Source organism: Strongyloides ratti (genome assembly GCF_001040885.1).
Source record: "Strongyloides ratti genome assembly S_ratti_ED321, chromosome : 2".
NCBI lineage: Eukaryota > Metazoa > Nematoda > Chromadorea > Rhabditida > Strongyloididae > Strongyloides > Strongyloides ratti.
This window is the reverse complement of record NC_037308.1, coordinates 6,735,010-6,750,905: the sequence shown is the minus strand read 5'-3', so window position 1 is coordinate 6,750,905 and position 15,896 is coordinate 6,735,010. Positions and strand designations below refer to the sequence as shown.

General features: G+C 27.6%; 4 protein-coding genes across 4 annotated transcripts; 2 read left to right on the top strand and 2 right to left on the bottom strand.

The window, feature by feature from the left end:
* Nucleotides 1-1,020: 1,020 nt before the first annotated feature.
* Nucleotides 1,021-6,712, bottom strand: SRAE_2000213400 (Smrter; the record flags this gene model as incomplete). The annotated part of the gene is made up of 2 exons (XM_024653168.1): nucleotides 1,021-6,309; nucleotides 6,647-6,712. 2 exons carry the CDS (start codon nucleotides 6,710-6,712, stop codon nucleotides 1,021-1,023), a joined length of 5,355 nt encoding a protein of 1,784 aa, XP_024506671.1.
* Nucleotides 6,713-6,809: 97 nt separating this feature from the next.
* SRAE_2000213300 (Hypothetical protein) lies at nucleotides 6,810-8,731 on the top strand (the record flags this gene model as incomplete). Its single annotated transcript, XM_024653167.1, has 2 exons — nucleotides 6,810-6,896; nucleotides 6,977-8,731. 2 exons carry the CDS (start codon nucleotides 6,810-6,812, stop codon nucleotides 8,729-8,731), a joined length of 1,842 nt encoding a protein of 613 aa, XP_024506670.1.
* A 2,359-nt stretch (nucleotides 8,732-11,090) lies between these two features.
* SRAE_2000213200 (Hypothetical protein) lies at nucleotides 11,091-11,783 on the bottom strand (the record flags this gene model as incomplete). The annotated part of the gene is made up of 2 exons (XM_024653166.1): nucleotides 11,091-11,476; nucleotides 11,525-11,783. 2 exons carry the CDS (start codon nucleotides 11,781-11,783, stop codon nucleotides 11,091-11,093), a joined length of 645 nt encoding a protein of 214 aa, XP_024506669.1.
* A 270-nt stretch (nucleotides 11,784-12,053) lies between these two features.
* SRAE_2000213100 (Structural maintenance of chromosomes protein 3) lies at nucleotides 12,054-15,707 on the top strand (the record flags this gene model as incomplete). The annotated part of the gene is made up of 2 exons (XM_024653165.1): nucleotides 12,054-12,068; nucleotides 12,108-15,707. 2 exons carry the CDS (start codon nucleotides 12,054-12,056, stop codon nucleotides 15,705-15,707), a joined length of 3,615 nt encoding a protein of 1,204 aa, XP_024506668.1.
* Nucleotides 15,708-15,896: the final 189 nt, after the last annotated feature.

Genomic DNA, 15,896 nt, shown 5'->3' with positions numbered 1-15,896 from the left:
AATTAAAAATATATCAAAAATAAAAAAACAAAAAAAATTTTTTAAAGATTTCAATAACAAAATAAAATATAGAAATTTTAAAGTACCCAAAATATAATGTTATTAATTACATAAAATAGATTTTTATATTTCGTTGATTTATGATTTTCTAAAAATGTTATAAAATTTTAAGTCTAACTTCAAAATAATTTTTTACAGAAAGTAAACAACAGAAAATCTTTTCCCAATCCATTTTACCTTTGAGTCAAATTTCATTTCAAACTCACTTGAAACAATGATTATATCTTTGACTATCAATGAATTTTTCGATACTATAAAAATTTATTAAATATTAAAAAATTGACAATAATTTTCATAACTAATTTCTCATATATATATGTTAATGATTTGATGACAAAAAATTTCTAATATATGGATAGTACAATAGTAGCAAAAAATAGACTATTATTTTATTATAAAACTTTTTTTTTATTTTTAATTATTTTTTATTGTTAGAAAAAAAAACATATGTATAATTTTATGATAAATTTGAAATATCATTTACATAAAATTATTAATTTATTAATATTGTACTCAAAAATGAATATTTGTCATATGTCATAAATTTTAATATTAATCAAATTAATTCTTGAAACATATATTTTTATTAACAAAATTATTTATCTATTATATGTTAAAATAATTTTGTGTAATCTATCATGTTTATTAAAATAAAAATTACAAAAATAATTATTTTTATTTAATTGTTATATATATAACAGGATACCATATAATTTGTTCATTTCAGATGGCACGTCAGGAAGTTTCAAAGGAATAAGAATCAAAATTGTTATTTAAATAGTTTTATTAAAATTATGTTGCAAAAATAGTAACGTTAAAATAGTTATTTATTGTATACTTCATTAAAAAGAAAATATCCAAAGGTCTAGTGACCACGAAAAATAAAACCCCAGGTTCAAATATGACTTTATTTTGGGGTCAAATAACCCTCAACCCTAAAATTTTTTTAGGTTCATAAAATTACCGGGTTGATTGAGCTGTTGTTGGAGTTTGGGGGGGAGCTTCCGTTGAAATTAAGTGTGGAGTAGTAGTAGAAAGAGGAATAGTTGTTTTAACGGTAAAGTGAGATCGCGATGTACCAGCCGCTAATTGTGGAGATATTGCTTCTTGAGATGAATCGGAAATAAATACCATATCAAATGTGGGAAAACTTTTTAACAATTCTGAGTACATTTCATCTTTTATATCAACAAGAGATAATTCATTTTTTGACAAATCATCTTCATCACTTCCAGAAGAAGAGGAAATGTCCTCATATTCACACTTTAGAGATGAATGATGATTGTGATGTTCTTGCAACATCAAAGGCACAGGTGGTTTTGGAGGTTTTGGGGAAAGCAACATTATTTCTGATATGATTGGAAGATCGTTATTTATGGAAGATATCGATGACGATGATGTTGTAGGTAATGGAGGAGGTGATGGTGGCGGTGGTGGTAACTCTGTTGGAGTTGTAATACTTGGAGGCTTGGGTGGAGATGGAATACCACTTGGTAAAAACATTGGTGTTTTCATTAATAACATATCACTCTTATCCAAATCTTCTCTTGCCATTTCAACATTAGAAGAATCATCATCTATAGGCGGTGGTGTAAATTGAGGTACGGGAAAACCAGAAGGTGAAGGCTTTGCATCACTTGACGTTGAAAGACCATCTGGAATAGAAATTTTTATTGAAGGACTGCACAATAAACTTGGTGGTTGTTTTATTTCTATCATAGAAGGAGATACATTTTTACCAATATCAAAAGGTGGTAATGGCGGTGGTTCTATAATAAGTTCTGGAGGTCTTGGTGGTGGAAAAGAATCATCTAAAAAAGAAAATTCATCTTTCTTATCTTCTTCCTTTTTTCCTTCTGCTGTTGGTACTGCATTTTTTGCAGATTCAACAGGTGATAATAATGCACTTAGTAATTCATCATTACCAGAATCTTTCATTAATTCATCATTTATAATAGATGTCACAGTCTCATCAAGATTTGTCTTTTTTCTTTTTGGTGGAGCTTCTTTTGTCATTTCATCACGTACTATTTTATCAATTTGCTTATTAATTAAACTTTGTTGAGTTTCATTTACAGTAGACTCTTGACTAATGCTACTACTTGTTGGTTTGGTAGTTGGAATTTCTGTGATTGAAAGAGTAGTTGTTGGTTTTTTAGGCCTAAAAGTACCGGGTATTAGATGAGTTGGATCAGATGGCATCGAAGGGGAATGATTTATTTGAGGCAGCATTTGTGTTCCAAGACCTGTTTTTCTTTTCCTACCTGATTCTGATGCCGTTTGTGATTCTGTTCCTGGAGATAATGAACTTTCAACCATAACAATGTTGTTATGATTTCCCTCAACTGATTGAGGTTGTTGTTGTGACAATAAATTCGAATGTTGTTTGGCAGCTTCCATATCATTTCCAATTTTTCTTAGAAATGCTACAGGTCCACAGAAAAATTTATCTGCTGTTGAACTATCTTGTTTAAAAAGTGCTTGTAATAAATCACAAACATCAGGCCTTTTATTAAGATAATCCATAGCCCAAGTTATTTGGCTTTTTTGATCAGGTGAAAAGTCACTAATTTCTGTTAAACTTGCTAAAAATTTAATTATTTCAATATTTCCATTCCCTTGTTGTTGATGATTTTGTTGTTGTTGTTGAGTATTAAGACGTTGAATATCTTGTTGTTTCATAAGTTGTTGTTGGAGAAGAACTTCTTGTCCCTGAGCTTTCGCTTTCCTTAAAGAATCTTCATATAATGATACATTATTACTACCAACAACACTGCAACTACTACTCGTTGATGTCCCAATTTTCTTTTTTTGTTCTTGGGCTTTCTGTTCTATTAATTTTTGTTCTTGATTTTTCTGTTCAATTAACTTCTGTTCTTGAGCTTTTTGCTCATTTAATTTTTGTTCATACAATCTTTGTTCTTGTAACAATTTTTGTTCCTGTAAAATTTTTTGTTCTTGTAAATATTGTTGCTGTATCTGTTGATAATTTTGTTGTATTTGTGATTGTGCCAATTGGTTTTTAATTTGTTGAACAATATTTTGTTGCTCCCGAACCTGTTCTTCTAAATGAGCTATAACTAAAGGAACTGATTGGCGTGGTAAAGTTGGAGGAAAAACTTTTAAGTTTCTAACATGTTCAAGTTGTTGCTGAATTGATAATAATTTTTGCTGTTCATTATTAAATCTCATAAGTTGTTCATAAAGAGCTTGAGACGATTGTTGTTGTTGTTGTTGTTGTTGCTGAATTAGTTGTTCTGGTAAATTAATTTTTGAAATTAAATATTGTCTAATAGCTGGATGTAAATGAGCATAATTAGGATTTGCAAGAATATTTTTAGCATCTTCTTCGTTTATATTGAAACTTGCAGTATGTCCTTCATCCATCTTTGAGGAAGACAATAAAACTTGTTGCTGTGTTTGCTGTTGAAGAGGCTGAACTTGATGGGACATTGGTAAAGTAGGATGAACAATTTTTTGGAGAAGTGGTGATTCTGATTTTTTATTATTTGAAACAGCTGTAGTAACAAAACTTTTTACTGAAAAAGGAGATGAAATTTTATTGCTAACGCTTGGTTTTGATATAACAACATTACTACTATTGTTACTCTGAGTATTTCTTACTGGTGTTCCAAGTGTTATAGATCCAGTACTAGTACTTGGAGGTAAAACTTTTTCTACAACAGTAACAACATTATTAGTAGTAATATTTGTATTATTAATGTTAGTATTAACTAAAGCAGATTGTTCCTTTTCAAATTCTTTAACTTTCATACAACGTTCTTTTTCCATTTCTTCTTCTTTCTTTTTTCTTTCAGCTTCTTCTGCCTTTGATTGAAGATACATTAAATGATCATAATTACTTCTACATGCATAACTATTTGCTTTTTTATTCTCAAATTGTTTAGAAATAAAGTTCCAATCTTCACCATGTTCTTCAACAAGCTTTAACAATTTCTCATTCATTTTATCATCCCATTCAAATGGGGATAATTCAAAATCACGTTTCTTTTGAAATACTTTTACTTCATCATCTAATGCACCGTCAAAAAATAATTCAATATCTTTTTGAATTTTTTTTGCACAAGCAGAACAACTTTTAGTTATTAATATACCAAATTTAAATCTTTCACGGAAAAATTCTTTTTCATCTTCACTTAATTCATTCCATCTATTAGAAAAAGTTTTGAGAGCTTTAATTTTTTTCTGCTCATTTTGGCAAACACCAATCATACATTTTTTAAATCCTCTTGGATTTCTATTTGGTTGACCTAACTGAATACATTCTTCACAAAGATAAGCATCATTACACTCACCAATTTCAGTACCACACGTTGAATGGTGACATTTATTAATAGATGTTTTTGTTAATGAACCGTCATTTGAATCAACTTTCTTTTTACACAACCAACATTCTAATGATAAAGAAAATAAAGTTTTTGGTTTATCTTTTCCTCTTTTTTGATTAGATAAATAATTATCTACTTCTTCTTGTAAAGGCATTGGAGCACCGAGTGCTTTTCTTGCTTTATTATTTTTACGTTTAATAAAAATTCTTTTATACTCTTCAGCATGTTTAGTAAGATAGTAATAATAAACACATTGTTGAGCAGTTTTTTTTGGTAAAAATAGTTTAATAGCAGCAAAATTTTTTGGATATTGAGCTATCACTTCTTTAAAAGTCTTTTTTTCATCATCATCCCATAAAGATAATTCATGTTTTACCCCTTTACGATGATTCTCCAGTATTGGTTGTTGTACAATCCTATTTCTATTTATAAAATGAACCTTTTCAGGTAACTGCATTAAAGGTACAAATACAGCACTTCTTTGAGCCTTTTCACGTACTGCTGGATCAATATTATCAATGCCATAACTTCTTCTTTTTGATGCACGATTAGCTCTCTCTTCATTTTCACGAAGACTTCTTAATGTATCAAATGTTTTTTCAAATATTATACTTCTTTCTTTATCTTTCAACTTTTTCTCTGCACTATTTTCAAAAGCGTCAACTTTCTCTTTCCAAATAGCATAATTTTTTTCATATTCTTTACGATACGCTTCTAAAATTTCATGTTCTTCTTGACGAATTTTCTTTATATGTTCACGAAGTTTTGGAGCAAATGTCTCATGCTTCTTTAAAACTTCTTTAACAAGTGGATAATCCATTATGTCAAAGAACAAAGGTGCTGGATCTACAAGCTTGTTTTGATTAAGAAGTAATATTTTACTTTTGCTTGCTTCAACACGTACAAGATTAGCTCTACGTACCTGATCGATTAAACATTCAATATCTTTATCTTTTCCTCCTATTCCAGAAGACCCATCTTCTTTTGAAAGTGCAGCATCAGCTGCTATTTTTTCCTTAAGCTGTTGAAGCTTCTCACTGGCAATTATAAAATCCTGTTTTGCTTTTGATATGTTTTTTTCATGAACAGCAATCTGTTCATCAATTTCCCGAATTTCATCTTGAGCTTTAATCATTTTTTCTTCTAAATCTTTTCGCTTACGTTCAATTAATTCAGTATCAGCAGCATGCTGTTTCTTTTTATCATTTATCATTTTATTAAAAATTTTTTGTTGTTGAAGAATTAGTCCACCCATTGCTTGAGCATTCCCAACAGATTGACTAGCCTGTTGTTGAGCCAACAGTTGATTTTGCTGCTGTTGCTGTTGTTGTTGTTGCTGTTGTTGCTGCTGCTGCTGTTGTTGTACTAACAGTTGATTTTGTTGCTGTTGCTGTTGTTGCTGCTGTTGTTGTTGAAGATGCTGCTGTTGAAGTGCAGCAAGAATTAAAGCTTGATTATTAAAGCCAGCATTCATTTGAAGTCTGGCAGCTTCTTGAAGAACTTTTTGTTGTTGCATTTGTAAAAAAGCTGGATTATTTTGAAATGCTTTTAACTCGTTTACAAAAGTAGGATTAGTTAATAGCGCTGGATTGTTTGATATCATATTTAACATATCATTGCACAACCTTTCATTTGCTGCAAATTGTTGTTGTTGCTGTTGTTGGCGTAAAGCAGCAGCAGCTGCAACTTGATCCTGTCGTTTTACCTGTTCCATCAATAAACGTTGTGTTTCATTTTGTTGTTGTTGACTCATTAGTTGTTGAATATAAGCGATATTATTATTAGTATTCATAGAGCTTGCATTATTTGCTGCTAGTAATTGCAACGCTCTTAATTGTTGTGGGGGTATATTGCCAATATGAGGAACTCCTACATTTGGAAAGTTATTTGGTAACATTTCCTAAAAAATATGTATAAAAGTTATTATCATTATTATAATCACGTATAAATGTAAAAAAGTGCATAAATCAAATGTTCAGAAGTTTATACAAATATTTTCTCGTGGCATTCTCAAGATTATTTATCAATCTATTTAAACAGATAGAGAGAGAGAAGTTGAATATATTGACAGGGAGTAGGGACATATAAAGTGGATAATCAATTTTTATTTACAAACAAAAAAAATTATAACTGTAGGTGGTAAAAAAGTAGTATTTTCATTTTTGAAGAACAAACAACGTAATTGTAAAAACACAAATTTTAAAGAGAAATCTAGCATGTGCATCTCTCGTACATACATATACATATGCATTATCACACACAACACAATAGACAACAATATTCGCTTTAAGATCTACGCACATTATTCCAAAGTGCGCGGCTTGTGAATGTTTTTTTTTTATTTATTTATTTACTTATTATTTTGTTAATTAATAAATTAACAAATTTTTCATTAAAAAAATGGAAAATAATGAGAATCATACACCGAAGACTTGTGGACCAAGACCTTTTCTTAAGAAGGGGGAAGGCGTTACAGGGAAGTACAAAGTATGTGTGTAATCTTAAGTAAATACAAAGATTCTATAGACATTAAAGATAATAATCGTTTTTTTTTTTATTTATTTTAGGTTAACTATTCGCAAATTGGTAAAGCTGTAGCAACTTCTACACCTAAATCAACTCTTTATTTTGAAGAAAATCAAGAAAATAGAAACCATGATACACTTGAATTTGAAAAAGAGGAGGAAAAAGTTAGGGAAAAAGTGGATAATGAAATTGAAAGGGATGAGGAAAAATTAAAAGACTATGATGCGTTAAATTTTGAAATATCTGATTTACCAATTAAAGATACATTAAAAAGTGTCGATGAATTTATATCACAAAAAAAAGATCTTCCTAGAGTATATACACCTAGTAATATTACAAACAACAGCAGTGCTTCTACAATGGGCTATATAAAAAATAGGTATGCGCATTTATTAGATAATGGATCACCAACAGTAACAACAAATAGTAGTAATTCATTTTCAATGTCTGGTAACAGAAAATACTTAGGTGTTGTCATGGAAGAAGAAATTACTCCAAAAATAAATAAAAATAGTATTGTTGATAATCTAGCTAATCAATTGCGTGATCTTATTGTTCACATTGATTATGCTTCTCTTCAACTTCGTAGTAGACAAGATTTGTATGAAACAATGAGACAACAAAAGTTCGAAGCTCAAGTTTTAGAATTAGATAAACAAATGGACTCATTTCAGCATGAAAAAATTGGTTTGCTAGAAAAACAAACAAAGTATCAAAAATTAGTACAAAAACAAAGAGAACAAATTGAGACATTGACAAAGGATAAGGATGGTCTTCAAAATTTAGCTGATAAGTATAAGGACATTGTGTCAACAAAAGATACAAGGATTGCTAATTTAAGAAGTAAAATTACACAACTTGAAAATTCATTAAAAGAAAAAGAAAATTTAATTAAAGAGAATGAAAAGAAACAGGCACGAAGATCGCTTCCATTATCTCTTAAAAACAACATAAAAAGTAATTCTCCAACAATGGATCTTCTTCAAAGATCATCAGTTGTATCTGATATCAAAGACATTGTACGTACTGAATTACTTAATCAACAAAAACAACATAACATTTCAGACACAGTTAAAAATGTACGCTGGAAAAGTCCAATTGTTGACTGTGGTGAAAACATTCCAAATAATGGTGTGTTAATGAAACTTGTTAATTTTGAAGTGGATTCATTGGGAAATTGCAAGTCTACATATAGTGACAACAAATATACTACAGAATATGTTGTAAAAAACTGTGAATGTGAACATTATGAATATTCCAATGGTGATAGAAGGTGGGAACATTCAACAGGAAAATTTCACATGTATTATTATGGGGATGAAGGGGTGACGTCACTTATATTAACGGATGAATGGAAATTATTATATCATTCGAGTTCAGGACAAATAGATCTTTATAAAAGTGATGGACAGGTGATATTAATACAATCATTTGGTGATAGAGTTGAGTTTTCGAGAAGTGATAACGCTGCGATAATTTATATGGGTAAGGAGAATAAATATATTGTTACGCCGACAACGATAACACCTGTTGCTGACAGTGTTCAAGAGTCGCACTATGCTGATGGTAGTTACATTGCAAGACGAAGTGATAACTCAGTTGAATTTGTCTCTCCTGTCTTTGCTCTGCGACGTGATCCAACGGGAAATGCTAAACTTTCTATCGTTCTCCTAGATATTCAAATATCTCTAATAATACATGATGTTGTTTGTATTAAACATGTAAAAAAAACATCTTACGGAACTACAAAGACAGTTTGTTGTCTATGGGGTAAGAATAGGCATTTAGTTTGTTAATTTAATTTTATATTAAAAAGTTTTTAAAAAATAAATTATTAAATATTAAATGTTTTATAATATAAACAATAAAAAGTTGTTAAATTATTAAAATGAGTTATAAAAATAATGTTTTTTAATTTTAATTAAAGAATTATATATTTATTTATATCTGCATAAGTTATAATAAAATCAATTTATAAAGTGGTATGCTAATTTTAATTTTAAAATAAAAATTTATATATATAAAAAAAATTACAACTAGTAAAATAAAATATATATTGTGAAAAATTCTTTTAGTAAAAATATATTTAAAAAAAAATATATAACTGAATAATTTTTACATAAGATTTTAAATTATACATAAAACTAATAACATGGTACATTATAAAAAAAAGTTTGCAAATATAAATATATATGATGTCAAAATTATTATAATCAAACAACTTGTATACATGTAGATATATAAATCTAAACTCAAACCGTATATATTGTGACAAATAGATTTATTAAAACTTATAATTCAATATATTTAATTGTTTGTATTATTTTTTAGCTAAGTTTTTATAAAATATTATACTTGAATAATATATTTATAGCAATATGTAAATTAATAGAATCTATACATAAATAATAAATGTAATTTTCTTCGCTGTTAGTAACTTAAAAGAATTATTAAAAAATAAACTTTAAATCTATCTTAAAATTTAAATTATTTTAAATATTTTTTGTAATCTCATGAAGTAGTAAAAACTATTTATTTTTAGCATAAAGGATCTCTTTTAATTCATTGGACAAATTTTATAATGTATTATTTACAGAAAGTTTATGTTTACGGCCATTTTATATCACATTATTTTATTATTATAATATAAATTTTTATATGGAATAAGCAAGTAAAGTAATAAGTTCCGTACAAATATTTTTTTTTTTTTATTTTTTCTACATTTATGTACTCTAATTTATATACAAATAATTTGTTTAATGGTTGTTTTTATTTAAAAAAAAAACATAGAAACTAATGGACTTTAAATCTAAAATAATTATTTTATAATTTGAACTTTTAAAAATTATGCAAAGAATTTTTTATTTTTTGAATTCTCATTTTATCTTTATTAAAGAAATTTATAAAATGAAGTCAAAAATCAATAACTATATTTATAATATGTATAATATAAAAATTTTTTTATAAACCGCCTGTTTTTCAGTAAAAATATTTTCAAAATGGTTATTTATAAATATTTAAAAAACAACAACTTTATTTTTAAATAAAAAAAAAATTTTCTAACATTGAATAATTTCTTATTTTTTTAATTAATTGCGCAAAAAATTTTTTTTTTGTTCTTTAAAAGTATAGACCTTATGTTCAAAATATCATTAGTATTATTTAGATATAAATTAAACCTTCAAATGTATAAATTTGCATTTTCATGTAAGAAAGTTAAAAAAGAAATGATATTGTTTCCATGGAAACTTCGATAATACTAAGTATAGATATAACACTTAAAAAAGGGAAAAAAAAACTAATAATAATGTTATATCTGTCTACTTTATTATTCCTAATATCGCAAGAAATTTTTAAAATTCCAGACCAATTTTATATTTCATTAGATCTACTTAAAGTTATAGGAGGTCATTCTCCAATTGTAAAAGAAATATTTGATGCTAGAGATTTTCATAAAATAATCAAAAACTATCAAATAGACAAAGTAATGGACTCTGTACTTTTATTTGATAACAAGAGTGCTATATTTTCGTATCCTGCAAACACTACCTCTATTTCAAATACTAGTAAATGTTTAGAGATAGGAAAAGAAATTACCCAAATAAACAATAGTTTTTTCCATAAGCTTTATTTTGGTATTAATCAAATTATTTACAATAATAATTATACTTTTACGTCACAATCTTCTCAATGGTGTATTTGTAATAAGTGTGGAAATATTAAAAAAAACTATAGTAGTAGCAGTAAACACATACAAATATTAGTTTTTGCTAATAGTACTGATATCAATAAGATTAATATGATACTTCCAAATAATACTTTAAAGGATCAATCAACAACAATTGAAATATTATATGATTTAAATTATCAGGATACATCAATGACAACATACTTTGATTTACAAAAAGGAATTTTTTATTGTCCCTCTGAAACAAGATGTTATTGGGAACTTTTTTATATTTTTTTAGAAGCTATAAATTATTATAGTATTTCTAGTGCTATATTTTCTATGTTGTTTTTATTGATTATTATAATATTTATTTTTTTTGGTGTAGATGATGAAGTTTTTAATGATATATTACTATTTTAATAACAATAACAATATAATAATAAATAAAAATAATAAACCCGAATTATATTTTTAGTTTAATATATTTATGGCAAGTCGTTAGTTAACACCCCTGCCCATATATCAGATTGATGAACATCAAAAACTACTCCAATTATTTTATCTTCAAATTCTATTCTTTCTGCTTCACTTCTTTTAGTCTTTAACCAATACAAGTCAGAGGAACGACTTAGATGTTCCTCATCAACTGGTTCACTTTCTAAAGCCTCACAATTTGGTACAAAAGCATTAAAAGTGATATCTTTTTCAAATTTTTTTTCTTGTGCAGTTTTATTTTCAATTTCCTTTCCAGTTGTTGTGTCATATAATAGGAGAGTTTTAATAGATTTCATTACAATATATTCATCCCATTTTAAAAAATCTTCCTTAGTTAAATTACTTAAATCATATATTTTAACATTACACTCTAGTTCTTAAGAATAATTTTTTAAAATAATTAATATTAAATTAATTTACTAACCTAAAAATGCTTTGAATTTATAAATAGTTTCTTGTGTTATGGAAACATATACATGATCTGCCAAATCTTCTTGAGGGAAAACTAATGGACCATTAATAATAAATAAATCCTTTTGTTTATTTTGATCGTGAATACCATTACCATTGTTATATAAACTTGGTACAAAAGGATTGACGTTTTCAGAGGTGTTATCCTCATTAAGGGAAAAAGACAATGTTATAATCACAAATATAAATAATAGTAATAAATTACTTGTCATCAGAATCAATTTATATTTTTAATAATTTAAAAAAATACTTTTCATATTCAATTCAAACACTGGTAAACTAAAATAAAAATCGATAGCTTTTATTTTTATATTAACTTCTCCAATGGAGTTGTGTAACTCTTAAAACGTGTTAAGATAAATGCGCGCTCTCTTATGTTTTGCTCTATTGTAATTTGTGTAAAAGTGCATTGTTTTTTATATACTTAATGCAATTGTAAATAATATTAACGACTAACAAGAAATCATTTTTTTTAAAAAAAAATGTACATTAAAGAGGTATTTTTTTAAATACTTATTATAAAACAATTTTTTTAGATTTGTATTCACAATTTTCGTAGTTATAAGGATAAAACTGTAATCAATGATTTGTCAAAAAGGCATAATGTTGTTGTTGGAAGAAACGGTTCTGGAAAAAGTAATTTTTTCTTTGCCATACAATTTCTATTAAGTGATGATTTTGCTAATCTTTCTCAGGATGCCAGATTGAATTTGCTTCATGAAGGAGCTGGTGAAAAAGTTAGAAGTGCACGAGTTGATATTGTTTTTGACAATTCTGATAGAAGAATAATGAGTTATGATATTAATGATCTTAAAATTTCAAGAGAAATTTCTGAAAGAAAAGATACATTTTACATTGATGGAAAGATTGTTTCAAGATCTGAAATTGTAAATTTAATGGAATCTGCTGGTTTTTCTAAATCTAATCCTTATTATATTGTTAAACAAGGTAAGATTATGGAATTAGCAACGTCTACAGATGCTCAGAGATTAGCATTAATTAAAGAAGTTGCTGGAACGCGTGTTTATGATGAAAAAAAACAAGATAGTGCTAAATTATTAAAAGAAAATATGGATAAGTTGGAAAAAATTGAAGAAACAATTGAATTTATCAATGAAAGATTAAAAACATTAGAAGAAGAATCAAATGATTTACGAGAATATCAAAAATATGATAAAATGAAAAGAGCACTTGAGTATACAATTTATGAGCAAGAAGCAACTGATTCTCGAAGGAAGTTAGATAATTTATCTCATGAAAGAGAAGAATTAAATTCTCAACAAAATGAAATTGAATCATCTCTTCTTCAATATAAACAACAGTCAATGAAAAGGGAAACAGATTTAAGGCGCCTTGAAGCAACTTTTAAAGGTGTTAAAGAAGAGAGGGAAGTTTTGTTAGAGGAACAAAATGTTTTAGTTGAAAAGAAGACTAATTTGGAATTGTGTATTGCTGATCTTCGTGAAGAAGCTGATAGAGAAAGAAAAAATCGTGCTAGAGCAGAAGAGGAAATGTCTACTGTTGGTAGAATAATTAATGATAGAGAATTAGAGTTAGAAGAACTAGAGCCTTCATACAAGGATGTTGTTGAAAGAGAAAATAATCTTTTAACTGATATAAAAATTTGCGAGCAAAAAAGAAAAGATCTTTACATTCGTCAGGGACAACAAGATCAATTTAGAACTACAGAAGATCGTGACAATTATTTAAGAAGAGAATGTAAAAAAATGGATAGATATCTTTCAGAATTACGTGAAAGAGTTGCTGAAAGTGAGGGATCTATTGAACAGGATAAGAAAGAAACTGAAGAAATTCAAAAAGATATTATGAGTTTAAAGTTAAAACTTGACAGAGTTATGGATAGAATGGATAGATTATCAGGTGATCAAAATCAGGCTAAAGCACATCTTGAAAAATGCACTATTCGTCAAGGTGAAATTCAACGAGAGGAGAAAAATTGGCATGAAAGTATGATGAATTTAAATCAAGAAAAAGGTCAAGTTGAGACAGATATTAGACGAATGATTCCTCCTTCTTTAATGCATGGAATGAATTCAATTAGTAAAGCAGTTACGTATTTTAAAGAAAATAATAAAAATGGAAAATACGATTATGTTATTAATGGATATTATGGGCCATTAATAGATCTCATTGATGCTGATGATATTTTTTATCATGCTATTGAAGCCACTGCTGGTAACAGTATTTATTATAGTGTTGTTGAGGATGATCGAATTGCTTCAGAAATAACATCCTACATAAACTCAAAAAATTTACCTGGCGAATGTAATTTTTGTCCATTGAACCGTATAGTCGCTAAACCAAGAAAATTAGTTACTGATTCTGATGCTAAACACATTATGGATTGTATGAAGTATGATCCAAAATTTGACACAATCATAAGAAGTTTTTTTGGCCAAACAGCTGTTGTTGGTTCATTAGATGTCGGTGGTAGAGTTTCAAAAACTGATCATGTCAATTGTGTCACTCTTGATGGTGATAAAATATCACGAAGGGGCCCTTTAACTGGTGGTTATAGAGAAATGAAACGATCTAAACTTGAACTTAATAGTGTTTTACGTCAATTAAATGGAAATGAAATAGATATGAAGAAACGTTCTGATGAAATAAGTAAACGTGCTAATGATGCATCAATTGGTACAGCTCAAGCAGCACAAGCTCTTGAAAATATTACTGAAGAAATAAAAAGACTTCGTCGAGAACATCATTTATGCAATGAAGAGTTGTCTCATAAGACTGAAGCTCTTAATAGAATGGGAATGAATATTGAACCACAAAGACAACATCTTCAGACACACAAAAACAAAATTCGTGAAATTGAGGCAAAGAAAGAAATACTTCAGAATCAAATTGGTACACCACTTCATTCAACATTAACAGATGAAGAACAAACTATACTGGAAATTTTAGAGAAAGATATGAAAATAAAAAAGGAAAAATTAGATGGAATTGTTAGTGAGCGTTCTGTTATTGAATCAAAAAAACATAAAATTGAAAATGAACTTCAAAATTATCTTAGAAGGAGACGTGAAAAATTACGATGTGAATTACAAGACATATCAATGGAAGATAAAAAACATAAACTTTCCTCAACGAATTCAGAATTAAAATCAACTAATGAAAGACTATCTAACATTATGGAGAAAATAAATGATATTGATACAAGTCTTATTGATTATAAAATTCAAAAAGATAATCTTATTAAAGCTAAAGAAGAACAACAAGAAAAAATAAAAGTATTGGAGAATCAATTAAATGATGTTGGTAAACGTGCTGATGTTGTATGTACTAAACTAGCAACAATTAGAGCTACAAATGAAGAGGTAACCAAGAAGATGGCTGAACTTGGAACATTGCCACAAGATGCATTTAAGAAATTCCAGAATTTATCAAGGAAAAAACTTGATGAAAAATTAACAGAATGTCTTGTAGAACTTAAAAAATATTCAAATGTTAACAAACGTGCTTTAGATCAATTTTTACGTGCTTCTCAACAAAAAGAAGACCTTGTCAAGAGAGTTCAAGAACAAAAGAAAAGTAAAAAAGCTATTGAAAATTTAATAGAAGTTTTAGATAATAGAAAGAATGAAGCATTAAATATGACATTTAAAATGGTAACAAAACATTTCCATACAGTTTTCCAACAATTAATACCTGAAGGTAAGGCTGATTTAATTTTAAAGTTAAAAGATGATGATGGACCTGTACCAGATGGAAATGAGCTAATATCAGTGGACCGATTTGCTGGTGTTAAAATAAAATGTACATTTCGTGGTGATGCTGAAAGTGTTGAGATGAATCATTTGTCTGGTGGACAAAAAACGTTAATTGCTCTTGCACTTATTTTTGCCATTCAAAAGTGTGATCCCGCGCCATTTTATTTGTTTGATGAAATTGACGCTGCTTTAGATGCTGCACATAGAAGTAGTGTTGCTAATATGATTCATGAGTTATCAGAAAATGCTCAATTTATTACAACGACATTTAGACCGCAATTACTTGAAAATGCTGAAAAATATTATGGTGTTCGGTTTAGAAATCGTGTTTCTCACATTGATCCAGTAACTAAGGAACAAGCATATGATTTTATTATTGATGCTGAAAAAAGAAATTAAAAGGACTATTTTTTTTATGTTCTGAACTAATTTTTGTAAATAAATTTATTATTATGTGTTAATTTTTGTTTTTGATATTTTTTTTTAATTTTTAAAAAAATGAAATAAAAGAATTACATTAAGTGAATATTTTCAATGCAAATATCCTTATGTATTACTTTGATAAGTATAATAAGTACAAAATAATGT